General features: G+C 33.8%; 2 protein-coding genes across 8 annotated transcripts; both read right to left on the bottom strand.

Annotated features, from left to right (window-relative positions):
- Positions 1-58: 58 nt before the first annotated feature.
- On the bottom strand, positions 59-4,353 carry LOC101262210 (uncharacterized protein At5g43822). Of its 7 annotated transcripts, none has more exons than XM_069297480.1 (7): positions 4,223-4,353; positions 3,987-4,140; positions 3,737-3,855; positions 2,785-2,964; positions 2,168-2,236; positions 1,548-1,615; positions 59-557 (listed from the first exon to the last, which is right to left on the bottom strand). In XM_069297480.1, exons 2-7 carry the CDS (start codon positions 4,116-4,118, stop codon positions 514-516), a joined length of 612 nt encoding a protein of 203 aa, XP_069153581.1. In that variant the 5' UTR covers positions 4,119-4,140; positions 4,223-4,353; the 3' UTR covers positions 59-513. The 7 variants fall into 7 exon arrangements, with proteins under 7 accessions (XP_069153581.1, XP_004238440.1, XP_010320467.1 ...); XM_004238392.5 differs by having other exon boundaries at positions 2,168-2,224; XM_010322165.4 differs by having other exon boundaries at positions 2,168-2,224; positions 3,987-4,135; positions 4,223-4,350.
- Positions 4,354-4,868: 515 nt separating this feature from the next.
- Positions 4,869-15,859, bottom strand: LOC101261917 (uncharacterized). Its single transcript, XM_004238391.5, has 13 exons — positions 15,372-15,859; positions 11,959-13,051; positions 10,807-11,025; positions 10,492-10,718; positions 9,909-9,983; positions 9,684-9,755; positions 9,479-9,577; positions 9,088-9,159; positions 8,868-8,982; positions 8,381-8,449; positions 7,962-8,262; positions 6,382-6,454; positions 4,869-5,659 (listed from the first exon to the last, which is right to left on the bottom strand). Exons 1-13 carry the CDS (start codon positions 15,519-15,521, stop codon positions 5,228-5,230), a joined length of 2,997 nt encoding a protein of 998 aa, XP_004238439.2. The 5' UTR covers positions 15,522-15,859; the 3' UTR covers positions 4,869-5,227.
- Positions 15,860-20,858: the final 4,999 nt, after the last annotated feature.

The following is a 20,858-nucleotide window of genomic DNA, read 5'->3' as shown; positions in this document are numbered from 1 at the left end:
CAACCCCAAATATGGGATGAAGGTCAAGATTAGAGTTTAGGGAAATATCAATTAGACATTAGGAAGAATTTGTGTTAAAATTGTATTATTGGATTTAGCTGTTTAATCAAAACCATGCTACTGACCAAGGAAAAATAAAACAAAAGGTTGTTTATACAAAGTTGCAGACATATAAATAAATGAAACTGAGTATACACAACACTTAAAGTCATCTCTTCCATTTCCAAGGTCCAAAACCTTCCATCTACAGTGATCAATCAAGATAATTCTCTGCTTCACCAAAGCGGTGTTGCTTGGATTCTCTAAAAATGTCGCCACACCCATGGCGGATCCTCTAAAAATACACTGGTTTTTGGAAAATCCGATACATACACTTGAAGAGTTCGAGCACTGTAGCACCCAAGTGCAAGATATTTCCTGCTCTTTAGCCAGAACTGAAGTCTTCCTTAACTTAAAACACATTGCAACTTCCAAAAGCACTTCATCAGTCCAAGGATCCATGCTTAGTAGACATCAAGCTATCTCTTCAGCAAATATGATTTCAAAAATGACTTGAACTGCAGAAGAGAAGCAATTAGAATGTCGAAGTTGGGGTTCAATAACATGTATGGTGGGCAGTTAAAACAATGCTTTACAAGCTTCTTTTTTAACACAACTGAAACTCGATTCAAGCTAGCAAGACCTTACTGCATAAAGTTTAAGTGTAGCTACAAGCAAAACAACATGGTTAAGAGGCTTCATATGGTTGCTCTCACCTAGTATATTTCCGAGGAGCTTTAACTTACAGGACTTAGATAACTTGATGAGATGATTAAACAAAGTTACACAACATCAGTAACTCAAAAAATATCACGGTGAGTAACAGCTGCCTAAATACCTAATCAGCAAAGGGAAGAGGAGGAATCACAGAATCTAAATATCTGAGACTGAAAGTGTTAAAATTCATATATTTGATACAGTTTCAATATTTACTATCTCTTAAGTTAACTCCTGAGCCTTCTAGGTTGACTGTAAGCCTAGAGATCAGGTAATCCAGGAGTAAGGGGCAATATCCAGGTCTTCTCTTTTCTTCCATAATAGATCTCTCCATGCATTAGCAAGTCAACATCCATATCTTTATTTCAGGCCACAACAAAGGAACCTCTGCCTTCTATTTTAAGGTTGCCACATACTCATGTCTGAGAAAATTATCGACTCATGTCAGACAAATGCATACTCACTGACTGGTACCTCTAATACAAAGGTGTTTCTTTCCTTTCTCAAAGAAATCGAACTTTGTAATCACCACACCAAACTGTTGACAAAACCAAAATACATTTTGAATTCTTCTCTTCATAAATGTGCCATGGTATAACAGTTTGTTCTGACAACATGTTTATTTCACAGGAAAGAATAACAGCAGCCTTATATTGATGAACTGTCTGATAGACGGTTGGATTCATACTTACACCAGTTTCGTTAACAATGGGATTTGCACAGATTCAAACTCACATCATATGCCATATCAATAAACAAGTCACTTGATTTCCTTTACTAGGTTCACTCACCTTCCTCTTTGGGGATGTTAGGCTGATCATCCAACAGTTGCTGAAGTGCAGCTAAATCATCAGTTGCACTGCAAGATAGTCGAGTTACAATATGTGCATAAATGTTTAGAGAGAGAGACGGAACCTAATGAAAAGTGCCTATTTAAAGTAGTTCTGCATATTCTTGACTATTTTGTTCCTTTTCTAGGAAGTATTCATTCGAAAAATACTGACATAAAATCATAGCCTTTGAAAGAACAGAAAAATTGTGTGTAGACCAAAGCTTGAAAATCAATACAGCCATAAAACTGTAGAGATAATTCATGAAACGTTTAGAAATTACTGAGGCCTGCAGTCTGCATACCATTAGTGCATTGATTCAAATGAAGAAAATTATTATGCTGCATTATTACTTCTTACCTTGATGTGAGGCCTATTTACTAGTTAAATTACACTTGAAATAAAAAATGGTGTCACTGGATAGGAGCTAAGGTCTTTATTTTCATCAGTTAGGATTACCTATACATTTTTCTTGGGGAACCAAGCAAATTGACAGAGGACAACTAAATTACAACCTATCCCACAACCTCTGCCAGTGAGATCTAGAGAAGAAATAAATGGCAAAAACTGTCACATCATACCTAGGCTGTAAAGCAAATGCTGAAATTGCTGATATGACCGACAATTTCAGACGGTACCTGAAAAAAGTACTGGGGGAATCAGTAACATAAGTTTGATGCAATATCACAAATAATGCAAGGATTAGAAATAGTTCCAACAGTGAAGAATGATTATATGAAATTCATTGGAGGTGAGGAGGTCCTGGAGGAGAAAGAGAAGAAAGAGGTAAACTTGATTCCAAACAGAAAGTTTCTTCATCTTACCTGTCATAGTAAATAGATCAACCAAATCATTATCATAGTAACAAGAAAAAGCTCCTGATTGAGCAAGTGATCTTCTAATACTAAGAAGGTGATGGCGGATTGCATGATATCTGGCTTTATTTTATGGATAATTATATGATTATCAAATTATTAGGAAGAAAGATCAAAGTACATCTATCACAAAGAAAAGGCAAAGATAGAAAGAAGGGGAAAAAAAGAGTACAAAATTTACTTGGAAAACAACATATTCATGCCTAATAAAGGCTCGAAGATGAAATTTGCTAGTACTAAAAGACAACAAATTTTCTCATTTAAGACAAACAAGGCAGGAAAAGAGAAACAGGAAAAATATATATGTTCTTCGTTATGCATACTCTGATTGGTGCATCTCATAAAGAAGTTGTAGCCCATCCAAGCAATCAGCAATGCTAGGCTTCATCCCGACGTGTTGCTGTAGCTGTTTCACATTCTTCTGAACGGATCCCCCTTTTATGAGCTGTCTACCATCACGAACCATCTTATCAAGCGACAACACAACCACATGAAACTTTTCCCTAGATTTTGAACCAAACATAAAGAGGCAAAAAAATAACCTTCTTAGTTGATAAAGCAACTTCTAGCTCAAAGAAGTTAAAGCACATACAACTGCAGAAGCTACTCAATTACTGCTATAAAACATTACGAAGGAGTAACATTAACTAGCATAATCAAATACAAGAAAGAAGAACAAAGAACAAATCAGTGTTATCAAAGCCGTGCTTAAACCCTGAAGCGAGGCTCAAATAATGTTGAGTGCCGTGTACTTCAGTGCCTGCCATCAAGGCTCTAATACAAATTTGTCTAGCAAATGAGTGTTTCCTGAAGAGGTGACACTTAAGAAGTGGTATATCACTTTATCATTACAAAATATTCAATTTCACTATCCATATATTTGTTTTTCATGTTTATAATTATTAGACTTGAACTAATCATACATGTATTTTATATCCATTTGCACCTTCTTTTTACTAAACCCCCGTTTTATTTTCTCTTTGTGCTTAAAGCTCCAAATGACCATAGAGCTTTTTTACGCTTTTAGCTTTTAACAATACTGAAACATATATAAAAAGGTCAAACAACAATATTATGAGTTATAAAAATGACAAAAGATTGTGTTTTCCAGTAGTTAATTTATTCTAGTTAGAGACTTGAGAATCACTATTTCAAGATAAGCACTACTTAACTTAACATACCTTTTCCAATTTTTTGGTATTAAAATGCTCCCAAATGGATAAAAGGATTAGTTTGGATTGACAGAACTTAGTAGCATGGACTAGAAAGACCTACATAGTTTCATTCATTGAAAGCAAGATATTTTGTAGAGAATTCATCTGTTTCAGCAAGACAGCTTCCTGAATGGCTTCAACACATGTCAAAGCACCATAGTTCTTAGAATCCTGAAGAATCTGCATAAAAATGTATTCTTTTATGAGCTATTTCAAAAGCCCTCAATATTTCTAGATATTGAATTTAAAAATCCGGACTCAGCCACTGATTTTGAGCCATTGGAATATGGGTAAAAAACTGGGGAAAGTACCTGTAACCTCTGAATGATGGAAGAAGCATTGTTGAATTGAGATAGTAATCGAGATTGTAGCTCATTCCACTTCTCCATCTCTTCCTTCACTTTCCTGAATCTCTGCTGATACTTTTTAATTATAACGTCCATCTCCAATTTACCCAAACCTAACCTATCAATATTTAATCAAACAATTAAAAAAAAAAACCTATAACTGAGAGAAACATAGAGAGATACAGAGAGGAAATTACTACCGGAGTTGGCCGGAGAAAGAGAGGTAGCGAGGGGAATTAGTGGCAGCCGCCGGAGAAGTATTGACTTCAGCTGAAGATACTATATTTCAAAAAAGTAATAAATTACATTTTACTTATGCTTTGGGACCATAATCCTAAAATAACCTTATTTTTATTTTAACAATAGCAGGGGCATTTTTCATTTTTTAAAAGTATAACGACGCATTTTTAATAAAAGCATAAAAAGAAATATAAAGACACAAACATAAAAAAGTCAAAATTATTTTGATTTTTATTATTAAATATCTTGTGTCTTTTGATTAAATATAAGTTTTAAATTTGATAAAGCGATTCCCAAAGTTATAATATATTATACCACATATTCGTTGGTTGCATTTCCAAAAAAATGTGATCTAGTAGTAGTTTGTTTGCATTTCAATAATGTGAGTTACAAAATTTAAGGAAACGTTATCTTCAAGCCATTCATTATCATATTTTTGATGTAGGCTACTATGTTTTGCATATTTTTGAAATTGTCGCTACAATTACACATATAATTGAAAGGAATCGTTTAATTTGTTGTATTAACTTGTAGCTCAAAGGTTATTAATAGCTTGTAAACGAATAGTGAAATTATACATTTCAAACACAACTCACGAGTCTTCAATTACCGATGAAAAAATTTATTGCGAGTGGCAAACCATTTGATACAATCAAGGATACCAAACCAAAAAAACTGTGATACAAACATATTGCAATTCTCGAACAGTACATAGCGAAAAATGAATTACAAAACCCAACCCTTTCTTTTTCTCATTTTCCCTCTCTAAGCAGAAAAAACATGACTAAAATTACTTCAACCTGGAAAAATGGATTTCTGTCGTCGTGAAGACCACTGGGATTCTTCAAACATTTGGAAAACCAATATAAACTGCATCTTCTAGGCTATACAACACACACGTGCAAATAGATGGCATGGAAAACGCCGAGGAACAATGGCCCAATGGCAATCAAATATAACACAAACTAGAACGAACTCCAATGATCAGAACTTTTCTTGGTGTTTTGACTCTCAGATGAGACCTTAAATGGTCCACTGGATCCAAATGGATCTGCGTCATCAAATGAGTATCCTCGACTATGATCAAAACCACTGGCACTATTTATGGAGTCGAACCTCGTGAGGGTCTCCTTTCGTGGGGAAGATGCACGATCATTTGTACTGAAGGAATCATACCTTGAGAAACTGTCAAAGAAAGGATCTTTCGATCCTACACTATATCTAGGAGAAGTTCCCGCTCTTGAAAGTGGTGAGCCAGGAACTGAATCCTCAAAGGTAAATGGGCTATTCTTCTGGTATCTACTTTCAGCCCCAGGAGACTCTGTCCTTGTTGGACTTGCACCGAAATCAGTTGAGTCAAAGAAATGTTTCTCTCCATGCTTCACATGATCCGACTCCTGCAGGATATTATTAGTCAATGTACAGGGAGACTGTGCAACAGAGCAATCTAGCATTCCATCATCATCAACAGATGGGAGTATCAAAAAGCAAAATCCAACTGTGCAATTGAGATCATTATTGGGTGTGTACAAGGGTGAAAGCAGGAATTATGTTAATTGGGCGACCAAGATACACATGCAACATCGGAAACTCATAAATAAGGAAATAATAAAGGGAAACGATAGAAAATGTTTCCGTATAAAATATGAACTAGGATATCTTGTTTTACTAAGAAGAAGATGTTATTTCACATACTAGATGAAGATGAATTTTTTAGTGTTGTTTCATTTTTGGTGTAAACAGGAGTATATGGAAGATCCAGAATCAGTTAGAGATGTCTTAAGCTCTTTGTAATTTCTGTTGAAGGGTTGAAAATCTTCCTGATACTCAACCTCAATTTTAATTAGGAAGCCAGTAACTTGTTGTGACAGGTTTCTGATTCTTTGGAAATAGAATACAAGTTGTTACTTTCTCAAAATCAAAATAATCAAATTATATATAGGAATGGAAAAAGGAAGGAGCATTAGCGCTTGCCAACATTTTGTCTCAGATTACTTATACAGCAGATTAGTTGTTAAGTGGAATAGTCAGCACTTGCACATATTTGCAAAATGACAAGACATGTGACATCTAATAACATTGAACAAAACTATATCTGATTAAGGGTTTGCCTACTCACCTTAGCACTGAAGCCCCAAACAGAATCCACATCATCATTATTGTCAAACGTACCCCAGCCAGGTTCATCAAATCTGTTAACCCAATGATAGGGAAGAAGAAAAGGACATGAATAAGAATGATGCAAAGTTAGCTATAGACCTCTGCCACAAGTTTAGAGACGGCATGTCAGACAAGATCAAGGACACACAGAAAGACTCGAAATAAAAGCTAATGGGACATGACTCAATGAGGGCACTGAAGAAACATGTTTGTGCTAGTAGGTAATTTCACCATTTGATATACATCAATCCAATCAAAGAGCTAAAATTCATGTATAAAATACCAGTACAAACAAATGGTTGTTTATCCCCCACCCACCTATTCAAGTTTCTCCTTAGTAATTACCTTAACGGAAAATATTTGCCAAGCCTTGAAAAGCAGCTCTTAAACAGAAGGCAAATTGCCAATCATCTGTCTACTGCAAAAGCTTGAGCATTATTCTACCTTTTAATGAGACAAGGAACAACATGCATTTAGAGATATACGGGTCACTATAGCATACTTGAGCATTTCCCTACCGTAAGTCATGATTTTCTTTTTCCCCTTCCCCTGATCAATTTAGAAATTTCTTCAAAAGTCAAAGAGTTAATACAAAAGCTCAAGGTACTTGCACATATTTCCCCTAACGTTTATGCTGATCATATTAGCTACTTTAAGATTTTAGTACCAAAAGAAGCTATATCTAGTTTAAACTTACGAGGCCCTTTTTGCTTATAAAACTAACTGAGAGGCAAAGGTTGAATGAAACAAAAGAAGTTCCATCAGTGTATTAGAGCAGGTACGAAGTCCTAGTCATCAAATTGCACTCACTGTGACAATCCCCTTTCGTTGGCATAACCGTATGGCAACTACTCCACTATCCTTGCTGCTATCTTGCTCCGGTTACCAACTCAAAATACTTACCATGAAGGATTTGAGGTCAAGATGAGATGTTTCAGCCAGGAAAGAGAAAATGATTTTTTTTCTCTCTTATTCCAAAGAAATACAAGGGAGCAGGGGATGGGTGGGGAAAGGGGACAGAAAGGGACTTCGATGATGCAAGGATGAGAGAAGCACGGGATGATTTTGTTCTTTTACTGTGGGTGGGCAGCCTCTCTGCTTTTGGTGGACTTCGTTTTAAGGGCAACGCGCTGAATTAGTAGATATTATGGAGATTAAATAAGGAGCTTTATTTAACATTCAAAACCAGAATGGAGTAAGACTGATCATAAATCTTAATAAAGGTATAATTAACACTACATTTCAGCTTTACTATTCAGAACATAAGATGCCATATTCTGTTTTAATTTATTTATAAACTAATGAGACAGACGCAAGACATACTAAGGATGCATGAAGACACTAGTGAGCAGTGGTCAAAGACACTGGTCAAAACGATTCAGAAAAAGTGAAACATGCATCAAGCATACCCTCCTAGATTTAAACAGATGTTGTGCAGGACATGAAAATTCTGAAAGCTTCATAAACTATGAAAATTTGGGACTAGTAGAAATGGACAAATACAGATGGAAAATATTGCACTTAAGAGCCAAATTATACCTATCAGTTTCAGATTCCGTTTTAAAGCTCTTGCCGAAATGGTTATCAGAGTATTCACCAGAAGGACTATCAAATGCTGTTTGTTCTCGTGGACTTCCCTGTGGACTTTTTGACTCTTCGTCGCTATGCATATACATCAAATCAGTCTCAACAGTACTATTGTTTCCTTTAGCGGAATGGTTTTCTGACTTGGCATCAGCATTTGACATAGAATCAGAGGATTCGCGATGAGTCGGAGAACTTTCCTTCTGAACAGATGTGGATTTGGAATTTTCAGGCACAGCTACATCAAAAGAAAATCCTGCAGAAAGTGATATAGGGATGCACATACGTCAAACACTATGCAACTTATATGGTGCCAGAAAGACAACCAATGAAGAACGGGAAAAGCGGGAGGGAATATATTCAAGAAAGCAAACCTTCATCTTCGAATTTATCCCAATCTTCATCCCAAACAGCTGATATCTCCGGAATTCCAGGTTGCCAGCCTTGAGAAGGAGAAGACCATTTCAGACCAAAAAAGTTAGATCGAAAACATAATAAACAAATGTGATGCAACAAATTGAAAAGTTGCCAACTTTCTTCAAGTTACCTATTTTTATTTGATAAACAACATCAACACAATAAATTCAAAATCCATTGAAAAATATTCAATTTTCAATAATAACTGCAAGAATTGAGCAAGAATAAATTCCAATTGTATTATCTAAGTAGCAAACACAGAAAACATAGGACCTCAAGAACTGATATGACATTATGCCCATATGCAGATGAAATTAGTAGAGTTGACTTCTTAACCAGGGTAGGATGTTCAGAGTTCATAAGAGACTCAATAGGAGCAATAAAAACATAACAAACAGAGAACAAGCTGTCAAGACGTAGAAAAACAAGGGGAAAAGAACTCACCAGGGGGGAGTTCAATTAACGCAGTTGACTTCATATTAAGCTCGTGTTTCTTGCAACGATCCACCAAGGCCTTCAGTAGCTCCTCAAGATCATGTTGTATGCGATCAGCACGGACCTGGACAACCAACAGTGAACGAAACATAGCATAAGTTCCTATGGAAACACATACTTCCCAACAGTTTACCCGAGTAACCAAAGTAATAAGGTCTGTTATATTCACCTGAAGAATACCATCAGTGCTGCCACCTTGTTCCATTTTAGTGATTGCCTGTTGCAACTCCAGCTTTCTCTCCTGAATAAGGGGATTTTTTCCTTTTATCTCAAGAATATAAACTAATATGCTCCAACAAGTCAACGAGCACTAAAGACTAGGAAAAGAATAAAACAAATGACAAGCTAGAAAATGCTATAAACAAGCCAGCTAAACAATTAAAGAATTGAAACACTAGAAGAAGCCGGGAAGGCGTTTAATCATAGAGATGCAGTGAGGAATGGTTTATTCTTATGTGTATAGCATCTTGCAGCAGTAAACTCAAATCTTTCGATTTGTGAAGGAGCTGGATACATAACTATAGTACACATTTGAAAGAATATATGGAGCAAAGTCTTACTTGAGTATCACGAAATGATGCTTCTTCAATTGTCAGTTTAGAAGCAATTTCTGCAACTTGCTTGTACTTCTCTTCATATTTTTTGCCAAGAAGCTCGGCCTAAAATAACTCATCAATTGACAAAGTGCATAAGAAGGGAGAAACTGAAACCAAACAAATTATGAACTTCAAAGAGAGAGAGAGAGATCAATGGACTGAATTGTACCTCACGTTTATCAGTCAATGCCCTTTCAGTGATTTCATTAAGCCGGTTATCACATCTACTTTTATACAAAACCTGGAGGAAAGCCCAATAAATAAAGAAAATGGATGAGATAGGAAACAAAAATGAAGAGATAAATATAACATAAAGAGCAGGTGATAGTTGAGAAAAAGCAACTCGAAATTAAAAATGCAACAATGCTGTACATTGAAGGCGGCAACTACTCACAAGATCCTGCATTTTTGTGCGGTAGAATTCAAGCTTCTCCTTAGAATCCAGAAGCATCTTGTCCTTGCTTTCATCCTTATCAAACAAAGGAATTAGGTTTACTACGTCAACGATATTCGTGAAGTAGATAGAGTGCTAGAATTCAACACACAGACAGCTCTTAACCTGAATATGCCCGCATCCTAGATTTCTTTGTAGCTAATTAGCTGACTAGACTAAGTTCGTAACATTCTAATCAATTGAATCTTGAAAAAGTATCAGATGGTATGGCACTGAAACAGCCTAATAGTAGTTGTTAGACACATTAAGTTTCTGGACAGGGGAAGCTAGGAGAGGCTGCACTATCGTCAATAGCTTGATTTAATTTTATAGAGGAATCATTATCCGCATTAAACTGCACACAATCACTACCTACCTGAATTTACTCCGGGAGAGTCTTGAGGTTAACAATTCACCCAGGTTGAAGGGCAATTCTAATCAAAATCACTCTTTTACTCAGTAGGCGCACTCAAGATTACTGTAACCCTATTACAAGAAAACTGACAGATGAGACAAATTACCTAGAATATAAAGGAAATAATACCTTATTCTCTTCTGCTGCTGTTTCTTCTCCCTTTGACTCCGACATATTCTGCTCCCCATTACTTAGTTGGTCCATATGAGAATTATTCACTGATGTTGTTGCTCTAGCATTTTGCTGATTAAATTGCATCGCTCGGTCAGACTGAGGTAATGCCCCCTGCATAGGAGATCTTAATCCAGGATGTGCAACTGGCTGTACACCAGGCATCCCTTGTGGAGGTCGTACGCCTAAGCAGAAAGAGAATGATGAAACAACTTCAGTATACCAACAAAGTGGTCGAAACTTAAAACAGCTAAAATGCGGTTTAGATAGTACCAGAAGCAGGACCCCAGCCAGTGCTTCCATAAGCAGCAGTCGGTGGACCTGCTAGGGCCAGCAGAGTCTCATCAAGCATAACGCTATTCGGTAGTGTAGATGGAAGAGAGCGGCCTTCCCTATATCGTTCCATCAAATACAGAGCTACACAGAACTCCCTCAAAGAGAGCATGCTGTCATTATCTTGATCAGCCAAGTCCCATACCTGCTTCAAGACCTCTGACAGAGACAACGAATGATATTACTGAACATTAAACATGTAAAACAAACTCCAAATGACACTAAATAACACAAGTAGGTACATGGTTTGAGGCTTGGCATGTTCTTTTATAGGAGTATGGAGTATTAATGTACAAATCTTAAAAAATAAGTGTCCAAGAACGAAAAATAGTAAGTTGATTTGTAGCTTGATCAGGATTCAAAGTCCAAAAAATTGAAGTTAGAGAATATTCAAAAAACAAAAGAACTTTTTACACTCAGTATCAAAATCAAAATGACATTTACAATAAATAATCCAACAGTTCTGAGATACCAAAATAAAATATCTCTGGACTGATAACTCTCCAATAAATCGTGGCAGCAATCCAACTTAGAGCATATGAACCAAGAATAAGGATCTTCACATTTGTATTGTTCCTCCGATAAAACATGACCAAGTAGTAAAAAAGAATGATTGAACACAAAAAAGGAATCTCTGAACCTCAAATTTGCATGGATTAGTTTAAAGAGGGGCTTCTCTCAGATTTTAAGCTTGTCCAAAAGAGAAAAGAAAAATAACTCTTTTTAACTTTGAGAAGTTCTCTTTTTTTATATTGTTAAACACCATCGCTTTGACTCTACTTCCCAGAAGCCCAACAATGGCCCTTTCCCACTTTGCTCTGGGTGTGAGGGGGGTGCCCTTACAAACACAGTTCTATAACATACAGAATATGGTAGACTATAATAGAATTTATAAGATGAAATCTGGTGACTGGTGAGTTAATCAGACTCACGCCAGATTGTACTCGTTATTATTCGAGCTATGTCGTGGAGTAAGATTTTTTGTAAGTGCATAACTAAAAAGAAAAGGATAAAGGAAATAAATAATTCTGACGATAGCAAAATTGTAACTCAAGAAAATAGACACTAAAGGCTGCAAAAATGATAATATACCTCTTGGCAGTCTCCAGTTCAAGAATAAATCCCGCGCTTGTTGACCGGAGATTTTTCCATCTCTGTCTGAATCCACCTCCATAAACACTTTTGCATACTTCTGAACTCCTGCTCTTGTCATTTTTGGCCAAGGAACTTGTGGCTGCTCAGGAGTAGGAGGTACAGAACCCGCTGGAGTTCCAGATGATGACACTGGCAAAATATTCTGAACAGAAGCCTGTTGATTAGGTTTAGACACAGATGGGGTTACTGGCTGCTGATTCCCAGGAGATTGCCTTGTAAGAGTATTAAATGCAGCAAAGGGGTCAGGCTTGGCTGAAGCGTGAGACTCGGTGGTTACTGGAACCATAGCTGAAGAAGTGGGTGAACTCATCATAGAAAAGTTTGGAGTAGACGAAGACTTCTTTGGTACAGATTGGCTTGCGGAGAAGGTTTCACCACCAAACATTGTGTCCGACGCAAAACCATTACCAGAACTACCAGTAGCTTTTGTATTAACTTCTGTCATGGAAGGTAGTGAAAGAGATCCCTGAAGAGTTTGCGTAACTGGAGGGACCAAAGGGCTCATTCCTCTATTAGGAGGCTGCATAGTAGGTCCAGTGGATATTGCTGCTTGTCTGCTCCCGAGATAGTCATTTGAACTGTTCGAGTTTGGAAGACCAGGACCTGTAAAACTTCCACCCCTGGGGAAATTCATGCCAGCAACAAATTGCTGGGGACGTGATGCAGTAGCTGCAGTAGGAATAGGTGGCCTCACAGAGTGGCCGGCTTGAGAAGTTAGATATTGTTGGTTCATACCTGTTGCATGAGGTAGCTGTCCTCTGATGCCAAAATTTTGAGAGGCTGTTGGTAAACCAGCACCCATCTGTTGTGCAGGTGCAGCACCAACTGAATTTGATTGGGGAGAAGCAACCGCTGCAAGGTTAATCTGTGGAGCAGGGATTTTAGCAGAAGCAGGACCATATAAAGCTGCCTTCACAATATCTGGTGTTAATTCTCGTTTACTCTGTGCCACTGTTACAAGTTTAAGAGCATTATAAAACTCCGGACGGCTAAGATACCCAGTACGGCTCTGGTCAGCATGTGTCCATATCTGCAAACAAAGATACACAATGTGCACGCACAGTTGAACAAATTATATTTACCTCAGAAGAGTTTTAAAATCGTAGATATTTAAAGAAAACTAGTCATAACTAGCTTATCGTAGTGGGGTATACAGAACAGAAAGACATATGAAGAAAGCCTAATAAAAAGAGGAAAAACTAAACATATTAACTTAATGTTTTGTATAAATACAGAGATAACAAAATAAGACTTCCAGTCCTCCTGCAAGTATGTCAAATAAACAAATCTGCATATTCACAACACAAAAGAAGCTTTTCTCTAATGCCTAGTAAGAACTTCTTGTCAAGAATATCCTACCATTCTAAACACACCAACTGCAGAAAATATGACCATTATACGATAATTGAATGCCTGGAAAACGGTTAACAAACAAAAAAGCAACCCACACAGGCAAGAAGTAGGGGTGATTTATCAAGAATGGCAACCAATTTCTGCCACAATTCTTTTCCAGAAGGACAGTTTGATATCATATATTAAGTAAGTCCGACATGATAAAAGCAACTTATGAACTTCTAAGGACGTTCCAATGGTAGCCAGTCAGAAGTTTGACTTTTATAATGACCTAAATTTTATCAAAGTAAGTCTCTTAAAACAAAAGAAACAGATGATGAATAAGAACCTATACCATAAGCATACTTACCCATCAAAAAACCTATGGCATAAGACGGAATATGAGAAACGGATAATGAACTGAAGTCACAAGTACAAAAGTCTGAAACTGCAATCTTAGCTTGGAAGCGAAATCGAAAAGGATCAGTCGATCAGAGGTACGTAATTAATAAAAGAGTATCTCAGAACCAAGGATCATCCTACAAAGGAGATAAACAGCTGCTACACTTTTAGAAGAGGTGACAAGGTTGCTGAACTTCCTTTCAGTGCCTTGTCATGGAAATCTACATCACCGACTTCGAATGCTAGTAGAACAAAGGAATCATCCAACTCAAAATGGCAAAATATCAACTTGCAGTCACAAGATAAATCTTCATCCAATGTGTATAAAAAGCAACCCCAAAGCAGCTTACTAGTTATTTGAACCTCCAACACCAATGTGTCAATTGTGAAAATGCTTTTCTTTTTAGATAATAGTGGTGTCACACACAACATTTCAACTATTCCACTAGTACCTACTACCTCCCAATAGCACAGGTACCAGGTTGTGAAAACCCTCTATTCATGCCAATCAATCACTCTTCAAAGGAAATTGCTACTACCCAGGTTAGAGTTCTTAGGGCCTACTTTTTGAACCTGGATATTCTATAGAGTTAGTTAGTCATGTGGGTTTTAACAATCATTTATCAGTTCATTGTGTCCTTGATACAACCAAATAGATGTATAAGTAACCAAGAGCTGTGATGTAAGAGGTAACCATTAGTATCTGGAAATAAAATTGCTTCAATTATTCCTCTTCTACTTCTGCTTCTCCCATTCTCGACCTCTCTCTTCATTCTTCTTACCTTCTTCAACAACTAATATCTTGAAACCCCTTAAGACACTGCACGTGATTGGAGATCAGGAGTTCATCTGATCTCTTCTTTTTTTTTTTTGCTCAAGTAAAAGTATTAGTAATTTCATTCATAAACATGGCCATACTGGCTGTATGCAAGGGGTATACCAAAAAGTAAAGAATCTACAACATGTGATTCTCTACAAACTCCACCCAGTCATACAGCTGGGAACTTTCTATTTACACCAAAAGAAAATGAGGAATAGGAGACTACTCCTCAACTGAGAGGAATTCCAGTCTACTCCTTCAAAAGCTCTCATGTTTCACTCTCTCCAAACAACTCATATTAAAGCAAGCGGAACCACATTCCAATCCCTTCATATTCTCCTCCTTCTCCCACTCTTCCAGCTGAACATCAACTCTTCCACAGTATTTGGCATTACCAAAGGTATTAAGATGATTCTTCATGGTAATCCCACTCTTATCATGTCAACTAAGAATCCATTCAGCGACGCCATTCTTCATTATAGTTTGCGCATTGTTTTACAATCTAAATGCAGCCAGTTTGGTATTTACAAATGTGAATCACTGAATCCCTTCTAATTCATGCTAACAAATGTTCTTCAACATTACCAAGTATATTGAACTTCTGACACTTTATTGATTCAATTATGCTCCTTAAGCTCACTTACATTCCTCTAACAATTGATTGAACTGTTTTTCTCCCTTCGAGATCAATACTATACAATACTATACACAATTCAACCACGAACACAACTAGAAACATTAACATAACAACGAAAAGTGCAAAAACAAGTGAAAAAAAGGGAGATATTTAAAGTACCTGAGCTAAAACAGGTTGAGGCAAGTTAGATCCTTTCAAAAAACCAACGGCTTCAACACCACTGATTCTCCCATCTTGATCCAAATCAGCTCTACGAAAGAAAAGTTCAAATTGATCCATATTTGGTCCTCCTTGACTTGCCCCCGCCATTTTCTTCAATTCAATAACTCACAAATTTAACAGATCAATACATTAGACTTCAAAACTCCGAATTCAACACCGAAGTCAAAAAGAAATACGGCCGGCGGTAGTATTTCCGGTATCAATTATGATTAAATCTTGCAGAAATGAAGCTAAATAGGGAAAATTATGAAGAATTTAGGAGATCTGGAGAGTGAATAAACATAAAATCGGGTCTGATTTACTATGCTAGGTTTTACCCGATCTAGAATTCCAGATTAGGAATTGAACCATAATTCTAATTCTATTACTTTACATTTTGCTCTATACACTCCCTTGTTAATCAAAACTTTACAATTCCACCCCCATATTTTTTTTCTTCTGCTTTATCTCTTTAGTTTAATATAATTTTTATTATAATGATTAATAATTAGGATTATGTGTGCTGGTTGTGTAAGTGAGGATGTTTTATTCGCATTGTTAGAGGCTTTGTTATTTTTTTAAATTAATGAGAAAAAATAAATTGTATGATAATTGTATAATTGTGAAATAAACATGTTAAATAATAAGAAAATAGATGTAAAAATAGGAAAGAATTATTGATTTGTTTTGTTTCAAAGTCAATTATATAAATTAGCCGAGGGATGTTTATTTTATTTTTTTTTAGGGGGGGAGGGGGGGAGATCAAGTGGAGTATTTACTTCAACGATGTGGAGGTATATCACAACTTCAAATAACAAATATAATATAATTTATTTTTCTCATCTCAATAACTTTTCTATCATATCTTTAATATAAATACATCTAGCACGATTTAAACTTTTCTATCATATCTTTAATATAAATACGATATTCGTTTATTTTGTTTATATCTAGCACGATTTATATCTAAGCTTAAAGATAACAACCAAAAGTAAGAATAAATTTTTAAATTAGACATGACAAAGGAATTTCAATTGTTTGAACAAGAAAAGATTACTGAACTGGTTAATGAAGCATTGGGCCAAGGAGAGCCCAACTTTGCATTGGATTGACTTCTTGCATGAAAACTTAGGCCCATTTTTAATGTTCACAAATGACCTCTATGAATTACGATGGTGGTCTTGAATTTTTAGTCCCCTTTTTATATTTGTTGTCACATTTATTATGACTTTTTTACACAACCTTACAAGAAATTAGACATTTTATAACGACTACAAACATCATAACATACTCACTCTTTTGATTTTTATTTTGAAAGCTAAATTTTATATTATATAAAAACAGAAAAAATATCTATATTCAATCTATGCTTTATTTGTAAAATTATATTATGCTCGTTGTTTCTTTAATACAGAATTTGTTAATATAAAATCTTATATTTCTTACGATAAATTCCACTATTTAGCCACGTCGCTTTATTGATGATCTAGATCGTGAAATAGTTAATAAAACAAAATGAAACTGAAAAGTTACTATCGTTATTGGAAAAAATTAACAAAAAATAAAAGTTACTATCCTTTTTCCACGATTCACTACTGTATCCAATATCATAATGCCACGTTTAGCCGCAAAATGCCCCTCAATTTTATTTTAATTAAAAATGACAATTAATTAAGACTGTTATTAATGTATACACATCGAGTTTGCACTATAATTAGCAACTACACAATTATAAAATTAATTATATTGCATCTTTGTATCTCACTTGCTGCATTGCAAAGATTTAGAAAAAAAATAAAAATTAATATGTTATATTAAGCTTTTGTTATGCACAATTAAAAAAATCAATCAGAAAGATTTATTGTCCATATATAGTCATATTCTATATTTCTATAAAGAATTTATTTTCATGACTCGAATTTATGAGGATCTTCTGATCATATGATAATAAATATGATTATGCTGCGTCATTGCATCTCACTTAGCTTGATGATTACAAAGATTAAAATTTATTAATAAAAGTCGCTTTCACTTAGCTTGATGAATTACAATATATATATAGTCTTGCGTTGCATTTCTAAGTTATTTCACTCTCAAATATGTGATTGCCATTTGATTGCATAATAGTAACTTTGCTTATTACGCCAAGACTTTCATTCGAATATTAAAATCTAATTAATAATTAAGAAAGTATAATCATTCTTTGATTAAAAAATATTGCATTTATAAAATTTTAGAATTCAAACAAATGTTACATTAGTAAAACGATAGTACACTGTCTACTCAGTTTCTAGCCACTAAAATCTATTTAATTGCAAAGATATGGACTTTAAGAAAGAGACATTAATTAAAATATTTTAATCATAAAGACACGTGAAATGTTAATCAAAAACTTTAAAAGTGTTGGTAATTTTTTCAACGTGGATGCATTTGAAGCCAACAAAAACACTTTAGTAGTTGTTAATTTAAATTTTGGTGGAATTTTTCGTTGTATTAATGGTTGGACACATTAAAAATTAACTAATATTTGGAAAAGTTAAAGCAATTCTCTTTTTTTGACAAATCTTACTTTAGATTGTCATTATGTAATACTAAATAAAGATTAAAAAAAAGTTACTACGTGTCAAAATATTAAGCTAACCAGTGTTAATTAAACTATTTGATTATGAGATTAATATATATAATTTACAAAGTACAAACTACAAACTACAAGTGCTACTTCAACTATCATTGGCCCCAATTATTTTTTGAGAAACGCATTATAATACTATAGTTAGTGGACTTAATTATGATATTAATATAAAGTACATATTCTCCTCAACTCTCAAGTACACTTTATATATTTTTTGTATATATTTTAAAAATAACAAAGGTGTATCTTTAATTGTATTAATCATTAAGATGTAAAAACTTAATTAAGAATACTAATTAAATAGATGGAAACTAATAAGACGGAGAAAGCTTGGCACCATGCAAAAAGTTGATAGAATGCATGGTTGTGTCCTAATTTTCACAAACATGTCTATTTCATCGAATTTTTATTTGAATTTATATTTATAGTTTTATGTTTTTTATACGACTTGAAATTAAGAATTTTTGCTACATTAGGTGAGTAAAATATAATTGATCCACTTTCATCTAAAACTGGACAAAATACGAAGGAATTCAAATTTGGATTTAAATACAAATTTAGAAATTAAAATTTACACGTTCTTTCCATCATCACTTCAAGTTATCAATTACTAGGTTTACAATTTAAATATTTATATACATGATGAATGGTTAAGGTAAAATTAAAAGGTTCACATAACGTATAAACGATACTTTACTTCAAATTTGTCTCTGTCAGGCGAAGGATTACATATAACAAATTGAAGTGTATCTTCCTAATTGATTTAGATAATTAGCGTTTGACCAGATTTTGAAAATTTATCTTCAAATAATAATTTAGTCATGAAATTTTAATCAAAATTTTAAATTTAGATCCTCAAATATTTTTAAGTTCTCAAATCTAGCGTATACGAGTTTTGAGTGTCAGGGGCTTGCAAAAATTTATGTCCTATACAACTTCAAAAACTCAACTGTTTATGATGATTATTACTCAATAACAACGTATAAATGATAATAAATATGTTGTGACAAGTTAAATTATATTGATAATGTAAAATATTTTTATATCTTGCTTATGTAACTTAAATTGTAAGGATAGCAATGGAGTTTTGGACATATATACAAACTCAATTACACTTAGATATCAAGATCTAATTCTTTGTCATTGGAAATTTTATGCAACTAGTTAATTATTAGTCCATCTTAATTTTGTCTAATATCAACTAATTAAAGTATAAGTTTCACAAAAGTAAGTAATTAAGAGAATATGATGAAGAAATCATTAATATTGCAAAGTTGATTGAACTCATGTTTTTCCATTGTTAACATGTGACAAGTCATCACAAATTACTTCTCCATGAAGAAAGAGTCAAAAAGAAAAAGGAAATTAAAATCACTAATTAATTACCAAATATAATGTAAATGCTAGTAAATATTTCAGAATATATTGGTATGGCAAACATTGATATAAATATATAATTAATCAATTCACAAATCTTTGACTCGATTTGCTAATTAGTTGGTCAATATATACGTTATAATTAAGGATCATTTTTACTCACATTTAGCATAGTTTGCCTTATGATTGTGTGATTAAAAAAATAATATAATACATGTAATTTTACGATTTAATTAAAGATTTTGAATATGGATTTAATTTTACTATAAAATTATTTTCTTTATTTACTTTGTTATGTTTCGTTTTACTAGACTCAATTTGACTAATCTTTAAAGACAAGTCTAAGTAGATAAATACAATATTTTACATTTTAAATTTTGATGTTTGAGAATTATATAAAAAATACTTTAAGTTGCAATTCTTCTCATATTAATATAATGCAAAAAATATATATTAAAATATTAATCAAAATTCACATAGTTTGACTCTCGAAAATAAAACATGACGCATAAAAATAAAAAAGTGAGTATAGTAAGGACAAAACCAAAATAACATGTGTAATCCCACTTTATAGTTAAAGGTTTTGAATTTATACTCATTTTGACTAAGTTCTATTGACTTTTACTTGTCATATTTCATTTTATGAAAGTCAAATTAACTGATCTTGTGGAGCCAAATTGAATTAGGTTAATTCACAAATTCATATATTCAAAAATTATATGAAAAATATTATAAATTATAATTTCTCTTATATATCAATATAATAAAAAAGTACATTTTACATAAATTATTGGTCAAAGTCATACATATCGTTTGACTTTTTTTAAAAAAAAATAGAGCAAATAAAAATAAATTAATGAACTAATAAGGACAGAAATAACATATATGAACAATGTAATTTCATGCTATGATTAAAGATTATGAATCTAGACTTGTTTTTGACTATAATATAGTGAGGAACTTACCTTATTTTCTTTTTCTCACTTTAATTCCTATAAATAGACTCGAAATCTTCCTTTATATACTCCCTCTTCTCCGACAGAAAAAATAAAATAAATCAAACTGTTGCAAAAGAAATAATCATCTCCATAGGCATAAGGTATTTTTTCTTCTTTTTTCTTCATCTAAATCATATGTAAATTCCATAAATTAACACAAGCCTTGGATACGTTTTGATTAAATCGAAATGGTACAATAGCTACATATATGGATTTCTTTTTATTTGGGTATTTTTCTTTTTGTTTAAGTATTTTTTAGTATTGTTGTGTGAAAATCTTAAACGTCGAGATTCAAAATCAAAAAAGAAAATAAAAAAGAGTCTAGTCCTTATAGGATGTATTTTACAAAATAATTGATATATATAAATATATATATATATATATATATATATATATATGCTGATGTTAATATTATTTTATTTTCAATTGATTGAAGTC

The sequence above is a fragment of the Solanum lycopersicum genome, chromosome 4 (genome assembly GCF_036512215.1).
Source record: "Solanum lycopersicum chromosome 4, SLM_r2.1".
In the NCBI taxonomy this organism is placed as follows: domain Eukaryota; kingdom Viridiplantae; phylum Streptophyta; class Magnoliopsida; order Solanales; family Solanaceae; genus Solanum; species Solanum lycopersicum.
Note: the sequence above shows the minus strand (reverse complement) of the source record. Positions and strands in the feature narration are given on the sequence as shown.